The sequence below is a fragment of the Ananas comosus genome, linkage group 3 (assembly GCF_001540865.1).
Source record: "Ananas comosus cultivar F153 linkage group 3, ASM154086v1, whole genome shotgun sequence".
Taxonomy (NCBI): Eukaryota; Viridiplantae; Streptophyta; class Magnoliopsida; order Poales; family Bromeliaceae; genus Ananas; species Ananas comosus.
In genome coordinates this window covers 13,306,552-13,323,680 of record NC_033623.1, presented here as the reverse complement: position 1 = coordinate 13,323,680, position 17,129 = coordinate 13,306,552, and the positions used below count along the sequence as shown (strand labels likewise).

General features: G+C 37.9%; 3 protein-coding genes across 3 annotated transcripts; 2 read left to right on the top strand and 1 right to left on the bottom strand.

The window, feature by feature from the left end:
• LOC109707842 (TPR and ankyrin repeat-containing protein 1-like) lies at positions 149-10,308 on the top strand (the record flags this gene model as incomplete). Its single annotated transcript, XM_020229369.1, has 13 exons — positions 149-394; positions 775-1,332; positions 1,426-2,344; positions 2,450-2,571; positions 3,070-3,394; positions 3,724-3,979; positions 4,158-4,374; positions 4,466-4,812; positions 5,452-5,991; positions 6,418-7,621; positions 8,233-8,586; positions 8,714-8,951; positions 9,695-10,308. Coding segments are annotated over exons 1-13 (5,823 nt in total), but the record flags the coding sequence as incomplete, so codon positions are not given.
• LOC109707056 lies at positions 10,318-11,864 on the top strand. Its single transcript, XM_020228123.1, has 3 exons — positions 10,318-10,679; positions 10,830-10,966; positions 11,364-11,864. The coding sequence occupies exons 1-3, from the start codon at positions 10,503-10,505 to the stop codon at positions 11,659-11,661; spliced, it is 612 nt and encodes a 203-aa protein (XP_020083712.1). The 5' UTR covers positions 10,318-10,502; the 3' UTR covers positions 11,662-11,864.
• Positions 13,481-15,090, bottom strand: LOC109707055 (protein SLOW GREEN 1, chloroplastic-like). Its single transcript, XM_020228122.1, has one exon. It carries the CDS (start codon positions 15,006-15,008, stop codon positions 14,004-14,006), a length of 1,005 nt encoding a protein of 334 aa, XP_020083711.1. The 5' UTR covers positions 15,009-15,090; the 3' UTR covers positions 13,481-14,003.

Below are 17,129 nucleotides of genomic sequence, written 5' to 3'. Positions count from 1 at the left end.
GCAAAGTCCCAATCCACGATAAAAAGAAGCGACTTTCCGAGTCAAGTTCAAAAGCATATTTATTTACTGCTTTTTGAGTTCCTTCGACATCAAGCAAAAACCCTTCTTTATTCCAAGAACTCGGTATCAAGCATCAACTCTCTCTCTCTCTCTATCTCTCTGCTTTTTATTTTCAAATAAATACTGGTTCACACTCTCACAGTGAGCTCTCTCTCTCTCTCTCTCTCTCTCTCTCTGGGTTTCTGAGAGAAGTGAGAGGAGACAAATGGAGAGAGAGACGAAGAGGAGATGGGGACGTGGTGGTGGTGAAGAAGCTCAGAAATGGGAATTGGGGGATTTGGTGCTCTCATGGTCCGTAGGAGACATTCTCAACGAGGCCCTCTACGATAACCAGGTCCTGATGCACGCATCCCTGTACCCCATATTCACGTTCAAATGTAACAGAGGGTGCCACTGCACCTTCATCTCTGTGCTCTTCTCTGTTTTCTTGACGCTGAAACTCTTATTAGAGTGTAATCTGTCGCTTCGCATAATATCAGAAAGGTTTTGAGCTCGAATTTCTCCGAGCTCTAAGAAGTTCAGACGTAAAAAAGAGAAATGTCTGAATACGAAATATTAAAAAGATGTCGTTTGCTAACAATAGTTCAGCCCCTTTTATGTCCAGATGCGACGAAGAATTTTGGATATAATGTGCTGTAGAACTGTTGGTTGATTCACATTTAATGTTGTATATTATGCTGCTCTATTTAACATGCACTCTTTTTTATCTCCTAGGTGGAGAAGATACCGGAAGTTTTTGAGTCAATTCCAAAGTATTTTGAATCATATGCCGCTCCTTTGTTAGAAGAAACACGCGCAGAGCTATGCTCTAGCTTGGAGTCGATCTCCCAAGCTCCTCATTCACAAATCCGATGTATAGAGGCGGCGGAGCCGTCATCGTCCAAAACATCGAAGCCTTCATATTACATTGATGTCGACTTTTGGGAGAACGAATCTACTGCCGCTGCCGCTGAAAGCTATAAGGCGAGGAATGGTGACGTCTTTGTATTGTCAAGCATTAAACCTGAATTTGCTGATGAGTTTGGTAGATACGGCGTTACGTACTGTGTTGCGATGGTCACTGAGGTGGCGATGGATGAGGAGTATCAGAAGGGGTTCAAAGTGAAAGCCTCAAAGAGCATTGATGTAGAAGGCGACTTGAACAAGTACAATTTTGCTATTTTTCTCGCTAACATTATGTCGAATATTCGGATATGGAGAGCTATTCACTTTGATACAGGGATGAATTGCAACTTCAGTATTATAAACAAAGTTTTGCGCCCTCGAAATATGGTAATCTCTATTTATTTTGAAGTGCTTTGTTGCATTTTGTATAACTGTTAGATTGATTTTTTTTACATTTTCCTTTGTTTTCATGTTCTGCAGGTTAATGGCAAATGCAATATATGCATTACACGAGATGAATATTTGTTTTTGGAAAATTTAATGTCTATGAATCTCAATCAGTCGCAAATGGATGCAGTAAAAGACGCAATTTCGACTGTTCAATGTGAGCATTCAAACTTCGTGAAGCTTATTTGGGGCCCTCCTGGTACGGGAAAGACGAAGACTGTTGCGGCTATACTATGGGCTCTCTTGCATATGCAATGCCGAACGCTTATATGTGCCCCGACTAATGTTGCTGTGCTTGGAGTTTGCTCTCGCCTGCTTCAGTTGCTAAAGCATTTCAGTGCGCATGATAGAGTGAATGGTTCTCTCTGTTCTTTAGGAGATGTGCTTTTATTTGGGAATAGGGATCGTATGGAAATTGACGATGAACTTTGTGATGTATTTTTGGATTATCGCCTTGACCAACTTGTTGAATGCTTTGTGCCATCATCTGGATGGAAGCATAGCATAGCTTCAATGATTAGCTTACTTGAGGACAGCAGCTCTCAATATGATATGATTCTTGCTACCACAAAGGAAGAGAGTATAACTTTTCTAGAGTTTATTGGAAAGCAATTCGATGCTGTTGCATTACGTCTCCAAAGTTGCTTAAGGAATTTGTGGGTACATCTTCCTAGAAAGTGCTTTTCACGTGAGAATTCTATTAACATGTTTGCCCTAATGGATTTGCTCGGGACATTTTCTCAACTCTTATCTAATGAAGATTTGACTGATGATGATGCAAAAAAGGTCTTCTGGAAAGGGGAATTAGAAGCCAAGTATACCATGGATGACTCTAAATCTTCTCACATTCGATCTTCTGCAAGACAGGCATTGGATGAAGCAAGAGTTAAGTGTGTTCGCTTATTGAAAGCTCTTCAAGGCACTCTTGATTTTCCTCACACTGCTGATAAAAGTGAGATTCGTGATTATTTCCTTCGAAATGCAATACTTATATTCTGTACTGTCTCTAGTTCTTCTCGATTGCATCATGCGAATATTGAACCTCTGGATGTATTAGTGGTTGACGAGGCTGCTCAGCTTAAAGAGTGTGAGTCAGTGATACCGCTCCGGCTTCATTGGTTAAAGCATGCAATTCTGGTAGGAGATGAATGTCAGTTGCGTGCTACAGTGAAGAGCCAGGTTATGCATTTTCTTCCCTTTTTCTTTTTGTGATTGATTTTCATCTCAGATGGCATGCTTAGTAATTATTTATTTGTGGGGGTACTACATTTAGCGCTTGTTTGGATGCTAGAACAACTTACTTGGAAAATCTTCTTCTCTTTATTTGAGAATCATTTATTTGTTGGTTGTTGGGAGATATGAATAGCTATCTAACAAGTCCAACTTTCAAGTAAATGTAAAACACCTCACAGGTGGGATATTACTATCTTTAAAAATAATAATGATTACTTATGGGGATCTGGCAATGGACTAAACTCCAAATCTAATGTTATTGTCACTGAAAAAAGAACATATGAAACACATGTTACCCTACTCGGTCTGAAGTAGTTAAGAACTATATGTAAAACAAAATTTGTAAGTGGCAGATTCTTTTATTCTTATGCCATTGTTCAAAAACATTTATTGATATTCATGTGCACCACATTGACTAATTAGTTTCTAATTCTCTTCTTTTAGGTTTGTACAAAGGCTGGTTTCGGAAAGAGCCTTTTTGAAAGATTGGTCTCACTGGGTTATGATAAGAATCTTCTTAACATCCAATACCGGATGCATCCTGCAATCAGCTTCTTTCCAAACGCTAGGTTCTATGAGAAGAAGATTTTAGATGGTCCGAATGTTAAAGACGGTAACTATAACAAGAATTATCAGGATTTTGAGTTTGGTCCCTATGCTTTTATTAACATTGCTGATGGCAGAGAAGAGTTGGATGGTGTCAGAAACAGCCGGAAAAACATGGTTGAAGTTGCTGCTGCTTTGCATTTGGTCGGAGTTCTCTTCAAATGTATGTTAAATTCAAGCGCCTTATAATCTAACTTGCATGAATTTTTCCTCTCTCTCTTTTCTTTTTTGTCTTTTTTTTTATACGACTATGACATACCAAAATTTCAACACAAGCATTCAAGATTTCCTGCATCTGGTTTGACTTTCTCTTTGGGTTTTTATGCGATTTTTTATTAGGGCATCGGTGCATCGTGATTTTTCAGTTGTTTCTATTATACTCCTAAAGCAGTACCGTACTCATAATCTGATGATGCCTGTATATACATGATTGGAGAATTTTAGAAGTGACACATATGCTAATCACCATGTTACCTTCTGTTGCCTGTACAGCATGGCAGACTACACAGCAAAAGCTCAGCATTGGTGTGGTGTCTCCGTACAGTTCCCAAGTAAATGCAATTAAGGACAAGCTTGGAGACAAGTATAATTCTTACAGTGGGTTTGACGTAAGAGTGAAGTCCATTGATGGATTTCAAGGTGAAGAGGATGATGTGATTATACTTTCAACTGTGAGGTCCAACAACAAAGGAACTATTGGGTTTCTAGAAGATAATCAAAGGACAAATGTTGCTCTGACAAGAGCTAGGTATTCTTCTAATGGCAATACCGGTGTGCCATTTCGGACTCTAAATATTTTGCTTCTTTATAGATGCAATACATAAGCTACTTTGCACACGAAAAAGCCGAAAAGGCCCTTTACTGTATTTCAAAGGCCTTTACTTTATGTTACTGTTTCGTCCATAATATAATTATGTCTTATGCAGGCATTGTCTTTGGATTTTGGGAAATGCTAGTACGTTATTGAGAAGTGGAACAATATGGGCGGAACTAGTTCTTGATGCTCAAAATCGGAAATGCATATCCAATGCTAATGATGATCCCAGATTGGCTAAAGTAATTTTACATATAAAGCATGAACTCGATCAACTCGATGATTTGCTCAATTCGGATTCAGTACTTCTTAACAATGCTAGTTGGAAGGTAGTGAAAATTACTATATAGAATTGAATTTTATATTATTATTCTTTTTCAGTTTTGTGGTTGTGATCAACTGTCTACATGGCTTAAGCAGGTACTTTTCAGTGATGAGTTTAGAAAGTCTTTTGGAAAGCTGAAATCGAAAACGCTCCAAAGGGAAGTGCTTCATTTACTTTTGAGACTTGCTAGTGGTTGGCGGTCAAAAAGAGAAAATCGTCATTTGGCAGATTCTTTTCAGCTCGCTAGAATATATAAGATCAGCGATCTTTATCTTGTATGGAGTATTGACATAGAAAAGCATGAGAGATATATCCAAATTATAAGGGTGTGGGACATCCTACCTTTGGCACAAATTGAGAAACTTATTAAACGTCTCGACCATATATTTTCATTGTATACAGATATTTATATGGATCACTGCAAAGCCATACGTTTGGAACGGTAGGTTTGATGATTCTTTTGATGAACTTTTTATCTTTTGATGCTTGTACCTTATTCATCCCTGTTCCCCTCTTTTACATCAACCCTTTTTTACTTGCTCGGAATCATAAACTTTCATATTATATGAAAAATAGTTACTACAATTTGATTTTTCTTTTGAATACCTTGTTACATTCGTTTTTTTCTTTTGTATTCTTCCATTGTTTTACCTTCCAATTTGCTTACCTAAAATTGTGATTCTGCTTTACTGGCCATAAATTAGCTTTGTTTTCTAATTAGAAGCTGATAGTTTCTACAAAAATGATGAACTTCAGCTGATGTCTATTTGCAAGAAGTTACCCTGGAAATGCCTCAATTTTTGCTTTGCTTTTGTGTAATGTTGAATATCATAATTCACCCTTTTAAAGTACAAGATTTCATTGCATTGTTTCCTTTGTCGGTGTTCTATTAGCTGTCGTTTATCACTTTGCTCATAGGTCAACGGGTGAAATGTAGGCTTTAGAATTTCAGGGAGCAATGAGAAAATCACAACATTTGTAGGGCTTTTACTGTACTTTAGGTTTCCTACTTGAAATTGACAACCTTCAGTCTCAGATTAAACTATTGCCTTGACGAGAGACATATTGTTGTGTCTGACAGGACGGTTGAAGTTCCTATGAGTTGGGATGTTGGCCGTGATATTATCCGCTATAAAAGGATCAGTAAATGTGGTTCTGAACTGACAGAAGAAGACGATAGCAATATGGAAACATTAAATGTTATGGAAAATTCTAAAGTTAGTGAGAGCCTGCTACTGATGAAGTTTTACGCTTTATCGTCAGGGGTGGCAAAACACTTGCTCACAGCAAGGGATGGGTCTGAACTAAATGTACCTTTTGAGTTGACTGATCAAGAAGAGGAGATAATTCGTTTTCCCCAAAGTTCTTTCATACTGGGGAGGTCTGGGACTGGGAAAACGACTATATTAACCACGAAGTTAGTTCAAAAGGAGCAGCGGCACTTTATTGCATCAGGAGGACTCAAGTCTGGGAAAGCTGTTCTTTCTGAGGCCGCAGTTGATGATGTTGAACAAAATGAGGATGTGGGGTCTAGCGAAGGAAATTTCGTAAGGCAGATTTTTATTACTGTTAGCTCAAAACTTTGTTCAGCTATAAGGAGCCACATATGCCGACTTAGAAGGTATGCTATTTGCATTAACTTTGCTTTGAGCTTCTCATATCCATTGGATCTATGTTATCTTACACATGATTTCTTTGGCTAGATGAATTACTCTTAATTCAACATTATACATGGGCAGTAAATATATGTCGCATTGTAATTCTCATGTAGATACATGTAGGCACTTTGGTACGTGAATCTATTGAAACTAATATTTAAATGGCTATTGAGAATATCAGGTCCTCGGTTGATTCTAGAAAATCTTAAAATTCTTTAATAGCATTCTCATTTTCGAGTTTGGCTCTAGCCAGCCTGATATGAATTGGAAAAGGACTGTATGATGATGAGAATAATGGTTACGATATCTAATTTTAAGTGGGAAGTGCTTTTTCTTTAATTTGGTCTGCAAAATTATTTACATTTTCATTTTTATGTTACTGATTTCAGCTTTGCTACTGGTGGTGACACATCTAGTACTATGAATTCTCTTGGTTTGGATGATATCAGTGATAGCCTTGATGATTTTCTTGATATTCCCGACAGTTTTTCAGAACTACCACAAAAACACTATCCTCTGGTTATAACATTCCGGAAATTCTTGAAGATGCTTGATGGAACCATGAGGATTTCATTCTTTGATAAATATTGTAGTGAATGGGGAGTTTCCTCATCAGAAAGAGGAGTATCAAAGTCCCTTGCATTGCAAACTTTTATACAAAGTAAGGAAGTCGACTATGAAAAATTTGCAGGGTCCTACTGGCCCCATTTTGACGCAGATATGACTAAAAAACTCGACCCATCGACTGTTTTTACTCAGATAATTTCTCACATAAAGGGTGGCAGTGAAGCTGGCAAGTTTCAAGAAGCTAAACTTGAAAGAGAAGAGTATATCATGCTATCTAATAAACGGTTCTCAACATTGGGAAGCAAAACCAGAGAGATAATATATGACATTTTCATCGATTACGAGAACAAGAAACGAATGGCTGGAGAGTTCGATCTGTCTGATGTTGTCAATCACCTTCACAAACAACTTAGCTGTGCTGGTTTTACAGGTGATAAATTAGATTTTGTCTACATTGATGAGGTTCAGGACCTTACGATGAGACAGTTAGCCCTTCTCCGATATGTTTGCATGAATTTTGAGGAAGGGTTCACTTTTGCTGGAGACACAGCTCAAACGATTGCGAGGGGAATCGACTTCAGGTTTGAAGATATTCGCTCTCTTTTCTATACAGAATTCCTTTCGAGATCGGAAATTCTTAATCAGGACAGCAAGAAAAAGGAATTCACGATGGCTGATATGTTCCAATTAAATCAGAATTTTCGTACGCATTTTGGTGTTCTGAAACTGGCACAGAGTATCATGGACCTTCTGTACTATTTTTTCCCTGTATGTGTTGACAAACTGTCTCCAGAGACTAGCTTGATATATGGAGAAGCTCCTGTTCTGCTTGAATCGAGTAATGATGAGAATGCTATCGTAACAATCTTTGGAGAGAGCAGAAACACAACAGGTAGTTCGAGTGGATTTGGAGCTGAACAAGTCATCCTCGTGCGTGATGATTGCGCCAAAAGGCAAATTTTGGAATTTGTTGGTGAACAAGCTCTTGTTTTAACCATAGTTGAGTGCAAAGGCCTTGAATTTCAGGTAACTTCAAACATATCTCTTATATTTCTCTAATAAAATCAACTGTATACAGCCGAGGGCATAGGAAAGGACCTTGGCAGGTAAAGATCAGTATGGATAAGTTTATGCCCAAAAAAAAAAAAGTTACAGTATGGATCAGTATGGATGAGTATGGATAAGTTTATGTTATCTCTCACTCTCTTACTTTTTTTTTTTTTTTTCTCTCAACACTCTCACACTCTCTCTCTCACTCTCTTACTTTCTTTTTTTATTTATTTTTCTTAACATCTTTTCTTTTTTGTTTTTACTTATATCAAGTGTAAAATTTTATCGCATGATTTTTAATAGTCAAGATAACAAATTCGTATGATTTTTTTGCCCTTATTTTTTTTTAGTCCTTCTATAATTTATTCTTATATTTTTTTTGCAGTAATAGTTGCTTATTCTTTGGTTGCTTTTTTTTATATATAATATCTTGACTCTTTTTTTACTTTATTTGTTTATTTATACGAAATTGTCTCGCCGCAATGCGCGAGTCCTTCACTAGTATAACCCTATGTAACAGGTGGCTAGTCTTTTCACCAATCTTTAACTTTTCCTCTTTTTTTTAAAAAAAAAATTTTGTGATGCAGGATGTTCTGCTTTATAATTTTTTTGGTGCATCCCCATTGAAAAATAAGTGGAGAGTTGTATATGAGTATATGAATACCCGCAATATACTTGAACCCTGTAGGACAAGGTCATTTCCTTCATTTGATGAAGCAAAGCACAATCTTCTTTGCTCAGAGCTGAAGCAACTATATGTCGCTATTACCCGGACACGACAAAGACTTTGGATTTGTGAGAATAGTGATGAAAACTGTAAACCCATTTTTGATTACTGGAAAAAGTTATGTCTGGTCCAAGTAAGGCACTTGGATTCAGCTCTTGTTCAGGCAATGCAAACGGCAAGCAGTGCTGAGGATTGGAAGTTACGTGGTATCAAGGTCTGTATTATTGTGATTACATTTAAAGCCGCTCCATTTCTTTCCCCCACCACCCTTCTTTTTGCGTCAAGTTCCATGGTATATGGAGGAATTTGATGTTGGAATTGTGATTTTGTTTCTTCTACAGTTATTCCATGAGGGGCATTTTGAGATGGCCACTATGTGCTTTGAAAAGGCTGGTGATGAATTCAGAGAAAAGTGGGCGCGGGCGGCAGGCCTCGTACTAACGGCTGAGCAGGTTATTTCTACGAATCAAGAAATGGGTGAGGCTGCACTACTTAAAGCTGCTGAACTCTATGAAATCATCGGCAAACCGGAGAAAGCTGCTACATGTTATATCAAATTGAAGGATTACATGAAAGCAGGTAATACATTGCCTCATTATTTTTTGGTAAAAATGTTTGGAACTTATCATTTGGAGTTAGCTATCCAATCTTTCAAAATTTTAATTTTACCATCCTTTCAATTTGTTTGATTTGAGTAAGTCAACGGCACTTTGACTCAAAAATTTAAATTAATTAATTACTTTAATAAACTTATATTTGTGAGAATTGTATGATTATACTAGCTAAACATGTAAAGATAAACAATGCATTTAAATTTTGAAGTTAAAGTGTCGTTGATTAACTTAAATCAAATAAATTGAAAGGTTGGATAGTAAAATCAAATTTTTGACAGGTTGGGTAGCTAGATCCAAATGATCTATAGTTTAAGTTTCATACAGTTTTACCTTATTTTTTAACATATGTACTATGTAAGCTTTTCAGGGCATTAATATTCAATAGGTAGTTGGTCTCCATATCTTGGAATGAACAAATTCACTACCCTCTATACTACACTGTTTCTGCTTTTTGAGAAATTGTATTATACACAGACAATAGTTAAAAGCTTGTGGAGGCAATCCTCTACCGTGGAAGCTATGTAGTTCATGCACCCAATAGGAAACATACAGACCTGCACTATGTAGTTCATGCACCCAATAGGAAATGTGCCATAATGGACTACTGAAATGATCTATTTTTGACATTTTTGTTAACTCAAATAAATGGTCGAAAATACTACTTGTTACTTAACACGTCTAATATCCATACTCTTCACTTCAACTCAGGTACCATTTATATGGAGAAGTGTGGCAAATCTAGGCTTGAAGATGCTGGGGATTGCTTTGCTAAAGCAGAATGCTGGTCCCTTGCCGCTGATCTGTACTCTCAAGCAAAGTGCTTCTTGAAGTGTATCTCGATTTGCTCCAAAGGACAACTATTTGACTCTGGATTACAGTATTTAGAAAGATGGAAGGAGGAATCATTTGTCGATAAACAGAATTACAAAGACTTCGATGAAGTTCGATTCACGTATTTGGAGAACTGTGCTATCCACTACTACGAGCGTGGAGAAAAAGAACGTATGATGGTTTCCGTTAAGGCTTTCCAATCTATGGATCGAATTCGGTCTTTTTTGACTTCTAAAAATCTTCTTGAAGAGTTGCTTAAAGTGGAGATTGAAATGGGGAACTTCTTAGAAGCTGCAAAGATTTGCAGAAGGAAAGGAGATATCCTACAAGAGGCAGAGATGCTCGAGAAAGCTGGTCTTTTTGAGAAGGCTGTACGACTAATTCTTTTTCACGTCGTTATAAACTCACTATGGATTTCTGGAAGTGATGGGTGGCCTCTAAAAAAGTTCACTGGAAAGGAGGAACTACTTAACAGAGCCAAAACTTTTGCACNAAGCTTCGGCATGTTATATATTCCAGGACGCAAAATTATTCTCGGTTTTTAAGTGCATTTGCTGATGCACTTGAAACAATTGGAAATCCTTTAGTGGTAATAAGTTCTACTGGAAGGAGTTCAACACTGTCAAAGTTGAATGCTGTTTTCATCAGCCCTGAGCAAATCAGGGATCCCGACCGTGTTTGTGCAATGCTATTCCTGAAGATTTTGGGAAATGTTAAGGATAAAGAGTCTTCACAAGATTCATCAAACATGAGCTCCAGCTCCAGCTGTTCGCCAAGTACTGGGATTGAGAGAAATAAATCTGGAAATCAACAAACTAGTCTAGAGAAGTCTGAAGGACATCAACGTGGAAATGTTGAGGAGGTAAATAGTTCAAAAGTTTTCCGAGTTTATACCTGCTGCATCAGGTTTTGATTAGCTTGTTGTCTTATGTTTGTTAGATGTTATAATCATTGGACAAAAATTCTTCAGTTTTACATGTTTTCTGATGTTATTAAGCTTTGGTTCAAGCAGAGTGCAGTGGATACTGTCAAATTTCTAGAGACTGTAATATCCCAGTTAAAGGAAGAAAGAACTCAAGAAGACTTTGGCGAGCACTTGGTTCAGGAAATGATGAGTGTCTGTGATGAATTCAGACAGCTCACTGGGAGGTAATTGCTTCCACCACGTTCATTTTTCCAGTAACATAAGCAACAGAAGTAGAAAATATCCTTTACCAATTTGTTAATGTAGTATGCAGGGCTATTTTGAGCGTGCACCCCCTTTTTTTTTCTGCAGTATCCAGTTAGTTATCCTGCTGCTCTGATCCTCTCACTCTATTCCCTGGTTCGTTTGTGAGTCAGATGGCTTGTTTATGAATCAGACAAATATTTTATCTGTTTCTTTTGTGTGCATTTGGGTTCACAACCATGGGAGCGAATTTGTGGTGGTGCCTGATAGTAGAATTCTAATTCACCTAAGAGAATTCAAACGCTGTAGATTACATACAAAATAATACTTGAATAAACTTCCGACTAAACACATCTATTATAATTTTATCTTTACTAGAAATGAAGGTGAAGACTTGAATGCGAGGTGGCAGGATTGGCGATGCAAATTGCAGCAGGTAATGAATTCCCTGTCCGCGAAAAAAGGCATCAGCAAGGAGGCTTTCGAGAGCAGTGTACACAGCCGTGATAATACCCCGGAAGGCGAGTCAGCTCCAGATGACAAGGAAGCTGAAGTTGAGGCGGTTACTGTTTGTTCTACTACTGAACAAAGAAAAGAGCAGCACACTGAAAGGGAGAGCAAAAAAGGGAGGAAGAAGGCCAAAGGGAAGGGAAAGAACAAAGGGAAGAAACATTAGTCGTCTTTTGCGACTAGAGAACAAAAAGAATTGCTGGTTCTTGGTTTGAATATTGCTCCATAACAAGTTTTCTGTAATTATAGTTTCTTATACTGCTGTATGCTTCTTTTTTTTTTGGCTTGAAATGTAAATATATAGCTGCTTTTGTGGTAACCAGAAAAGAAAAAAACATTGCAAATATATAGCTGCTTTAACTGTTTCAATCATCAATTCGAAATTCTTTTTGTCTAAAAGGACTTGGGAGAATGAAGGCCTTTGTCCTTCTAAAAGGACAATGGCTAGATTATATATATATATATATATATATATATATATATATATATATATATATATATATATATAGAGGCTAGGGCTATTATATTTTTATGAGTATAGAGCACTTTGTTTTCAATGATTGAGATTTCGAATCGACGATCCACTCCATTAAATATAATTTAGAGTATCTAAAATTTTTTAAAAATTTTGTAATTTTTCGAAATCATAATAAAGTTCATCAAGCAGATATAAAATGAACGGTGAAAATCGAACGATGTCCTAAAAATAGATGATCGAATCCTTCAATTTAAGATCGGAGTTATTGATCTTTATCTATGTAGTAAATGAAATTTTTATCAAAAATTCAATCAATTTCGATTCTTTTACACCATTAAACTAGCAAGTATCTCATACCGGCCGTTAAAAATTGTCAATTTTGTGACCTTTTGATCGTATGGTAAATGATGTTGAAAAATCATAAAATTTGATTTCTAGACATTTTGAATGCTCTAGATAACGTTTAACAGTGTGTATCGTCGATTCGGAAGCTCTATCATCAAAAATAACTTATGAGTATGATCGCCCTTGTACTTATAAGTTATTTTCGATAATAGAACTTCCGAATCGACGATATATACCGTTAAACGTTATCTAGAGCATTTAAAACTTCTAGAAATCAAATTTTAGAATTTTTCGATATCATTTACTTTACAATAAAAAACTCACAAAATTGACAATTTTTAACGGTCGGTGTGGAATACTTGCTAGTTTAACGGTGTAAAAGAATTGGAATAGATTGAATTTTTGATAGAAAATTCTATTCACTACCTAGAAAAATATCAATAACTCCGATCTTAAATTGAAGGATCCGATCATCTATTTTTAGGATGTCGTTCGATTTTGACCGTTCATTTTATGCCCGTTTGATGGACTTTATTATGATTTTCAAGAATTACAAAATTTATTTTTTAGAAGTTTCAAATACTTTAGATCATATTTAACGGAGTGGATCGTCGATTCGGAAACCCTATCATCGAAAATAACTTATGCGTACGAAGGGCCCAATACTCATAAGAATATAGTAGCCCTACTCTCTCTCTCTCTCTCTCTCTCTCTCTCTCTCTCTCTCTCTCTCTCTCTATATATATATATATATATATATATATATATATATATAATTGAGCTCCTATGCTTTTAGAAGTACCAGGTTATTGGTGCTTGTAGATATTTAGCCATTGGATTAAGAAATATGCGATTAGAATGATGTGGGTCCCCTAGGATTGAGCGAGTGGTTGGTTGAATAGTATAATCTAATAGTTGAAAATGATCCGAGGAGTAGATCTAACGGTAAAAAACTTACAAGCACCAAGTGCTTGGTGCAAGCACCATAGCTGGACCCATATATCTTTTGCTAACTTGAGATGCAGGGGGATTAGCAAGGTAAATTTTATTATCTTATTCTTAAAATGGTAAACAGCTGGTATTCCTTTGTTTCTGAAAGTATGAGTCAATCTCCGGGACGGCATCGAACCCCACAAAGTTTAGACAATGAAAACACACTCTCTAATTCAATGATCAGGACATTATTATAAAACTTTCCGGATATTAATATTTGTCTGTGATATTGTAGTTATGTCAAACATATTGTGTTAAAAAAAAAGAGAGAATTTCTTAAACAACGTGACCTGTCGTTATGCTTTCGAATCGAGCGAGCAATGTCTGGGAGGCGGGCGACAGCTCTTGTGGTATCAAAAGCCGCTTCAAACTTCTTGATCACCCGAAGAGGATAAATGCATGGAAAACACCTATCACTACAGCTAGCTCTTGTGAAATGCAAGAGAAGTTAGCGTCAAAAGTTGAATTCGACGCAATGGAAGAAACTTCCTTCTCAGTGCAAGAACCAAGAAACGATACTGATACTAGAAAACTTGCTGTTTAGGCCTTTCCAGAGTATTATCCACTGGAGTATACTCACACTACCAAAATTTCGCCGGAGAAAAAACAGAAAAAAAGGCATCAGTTTGAGAGGCAAACCAACCTCTCGCCGTTTATTCCATTCCGCCGCCGCCGCCGCCGCCGCCGCGAGATTATGCGTTTGAATCGTCGGTCCCGAAGAGCTTGATCCTGGAGAGCGGCGTTTGTAATTGTAGGTAGGCATCGACGTCCAAGTTCCTGGGGGAGAGCTCGTGGTACTTGGAGAACTTGTCTCTCGCCTCCGTGTTCCGATCCAACAAGCTGTATATGACCCCCTGGCAGAAGTAGGGCCGGTAGTCCTTGGGGTCCTCTCGCGCGAGCTCCTCGTAGCTCGTCAGGGCCTCGTCCACCTTCTTCTGCAGGAACTGCATCTGCGCGATGATCAGCCGCACGTCGCGCGCGGCCCTCTCCTTGTGCTCGGCGCGCGCGAGATCGAGCGCGCGCTCCAGGCGCTCGAGCGCCGCGACGCCCTCGCCGCACCGGTCCATGAGGACGGCGTTCTCGAAGAGGGCCTCGAAGGAGAGGGGGTCGGCGGCGAGGACCTCCTCCAGGAGGCGGCGGGCCTCGGCGGCGTCCCCCACCTCGCAGAGGAGCCGCGCCGCCAGGAGCTTCCACTCGGGCTCCGAGGGCCGGGCGCCGATCAGGCGGCGGAGGAGGGAGAGGGCCTCGGCGTCGTCGCCGTCCTCGAGCGTCTTGTAGAGGACGGAGCGGACGGCGTCGGGGTTGGAGTCGAGAAGCTGGGAGAGAGGGGACGGCTCGGAATCCGTCTTCGGGGCTTCGACCTCGCCGGAGGCTTCTAACCTCTCCTCCGTCGCCGGCGGCGGCGCGGAGGGCTCGGCCCTCGCCGGCGACGGGGAGAGCTTGGCGGAGAGAAGGGCGGCGAGGACGACGGCGCCGGAGGCGGCGGAGCGGAGGGTGCGGAGGAGGGGGCTCGGGGCGTCGGAAATGGAGGAAGCCCTAACCCTAGAAACCCTGTGGAGCCTCATTTTGCGGGGAGGGGCGGCGGCGATGCGAAGGGCCGGGGGAGGATGAGACGGGGCTTTGAGGGCGGCGGAGCGGAAGGGAGAGAGGAGACGACGCTCGCCGTTAATGGGAGCGGCTGCGGTGAGGGACGCCATGGCTAGGGTTTCGAGGAGAGAGAGAGAGAGAGAGAGAGAGAGAAGAACAAGGGGGTGGTTGGGGTTTTTGGAGGAGCCTAGAGTTTTGAAGGAGAGAGGGGGAAGGAGAGCGGCGTTAGGACTTTTTTATAAAACAACCCTCTAAAATTTTAAAATTTGCGAAATAACCCACTCAAAATTTTATTTGTAAAACTAATCCTCTTTTCGCCACGTCGGCGCCACATCAGAATTTCTTTTAAAGACGGTGAACGAAGCGGTAAATCATTCACCGCTTTCTCCCATAACTTATTACTGTTATTTTCTATATTCCATATATAATCCTAACAACCACATAAAAATTCTAACAAATTACATATAATCTTAACAACCTTTAAATCCTAATAATTTATCTATATAATTTCATATAATCTTAACTGCCTTTATATGAAATTATATGGATAAATTATTAGGATTTAAAAGTTGTTAAGATTATATGGGATATAGAAAGAAACAGTAACCTAACAACCACATAAAAATTCTAACAAATTACATATAATCTTAACAACCTTTAAATCCTAATAATTTATCTATATAATTTCATATAATCTTAACTGCCTTTATATGAAATTATATGGATAAATTATTAGAATTTAAAAGTTGTTAAGATTGTATGAGATATAGAAAGAAACAGTAAATAAGTGAAAAACGGTGAATGATTTACCGTTTTTAAAAGAAATGGGAGAAAGCGGTGAACGATTTACCGCCTTTAAAATAAAAGAAAAAAGAGAAAACGATTCACCGTCTTTATAAGAAAATCCTGACGTGGCGCCTACGTGGCAAAAGAAGAGTTAGTTTTACAAATAAAATTTTTACATAGTTATTTTGCCAATTATAATTTTTTAGAGGGTCATTTTCTAAAACAGCCCCGGCGTTACGCGAATGGACGAGAATAGTGGGGAGAGTACGGAGGTTGACTGAGCAAGCTTCTATAGAAACGGCAGAGGTAGAGGGATAAATCGGTAATTCAATAAAACAAAATTTGGATGTAAAATCATTTTATAGTTTCGGGAGGAAACGAAATGTGTACGACAGCTGTGTCGACCTCTCATTGATCGCCGGCGTATCTGATTCGGATCTTTTCCTCGGGATGTCCGAAAAGCGTCATATATATCTAATTAAAAGTTTTGCTTAAATTACAAAATCAGCAATTCCTTTTTTCTCATTAAATTTTTTAATTTTCCCGAGTAACTTTTATTTTTCTTTTTTTTTTTTTGAGAAAAATGAAGTATATTATTCACTTTATTTATTTTTAAAAAATATATTAAAAAATAAAATAATCAAATTTTTAACTTAAAATTGAAAAACTTGGTACCAATTACCAAACCCTCTAATACTTAACATTAGGAGCAGCTGGTAACTTTTACATTATAATGTTGAATGGAGAGAGAGTAACACACCAAGTAAACATGGAAAGAGTTATACAAACTAAAATTTTGATTTTTTTTTTTTGGATATAAATAGTATGTTACATGTTTTGTTTATTTCATTTAAAAATAAACTGAACTAAAAATATAAATCAATTAAAATTCGAACTTAAAATCTCGAATACCAACTATTAAATCCTTTGCTACTTGCACTTGGAATGGTTGGTTAAAATTTTGAAGGTTCCATAAAGAATCATAATCACGACAACACAAAAAATTGTATGTAATTTGGCATATCAAGTTTGCCCTGTTTTCACAACTAAAAGCAGGTATATACTGCAACACTACTTCAAGGGAAACGTACCATTCAAAACTGGAATCCGTTTAAAAAACATAGAATTTCCTCTTAAAACTTAAATCTTATTGTGTTAATACTTTCCTGTTTAAATTCAATTTATTAGAGAAGAGTCGGACGTGACGAAAGCCTTCATTTTTTATAAATTATTTTAATAAATAGAATAATTCCAATTGACCATATTGTATTAAAAACATCTGACTAGTAAATTCCATAAATTTAATACCATCTACCAAATGAATGAAGAGTCTTACGTTCAACAACTCTTGAGAAGGCACATGTTCGTTCAATTATGCACAAGTATCGATATAGATTAAATTTTTGCTAAAACATTTTATTTGCTATTTGAATCAAGATAAGCTA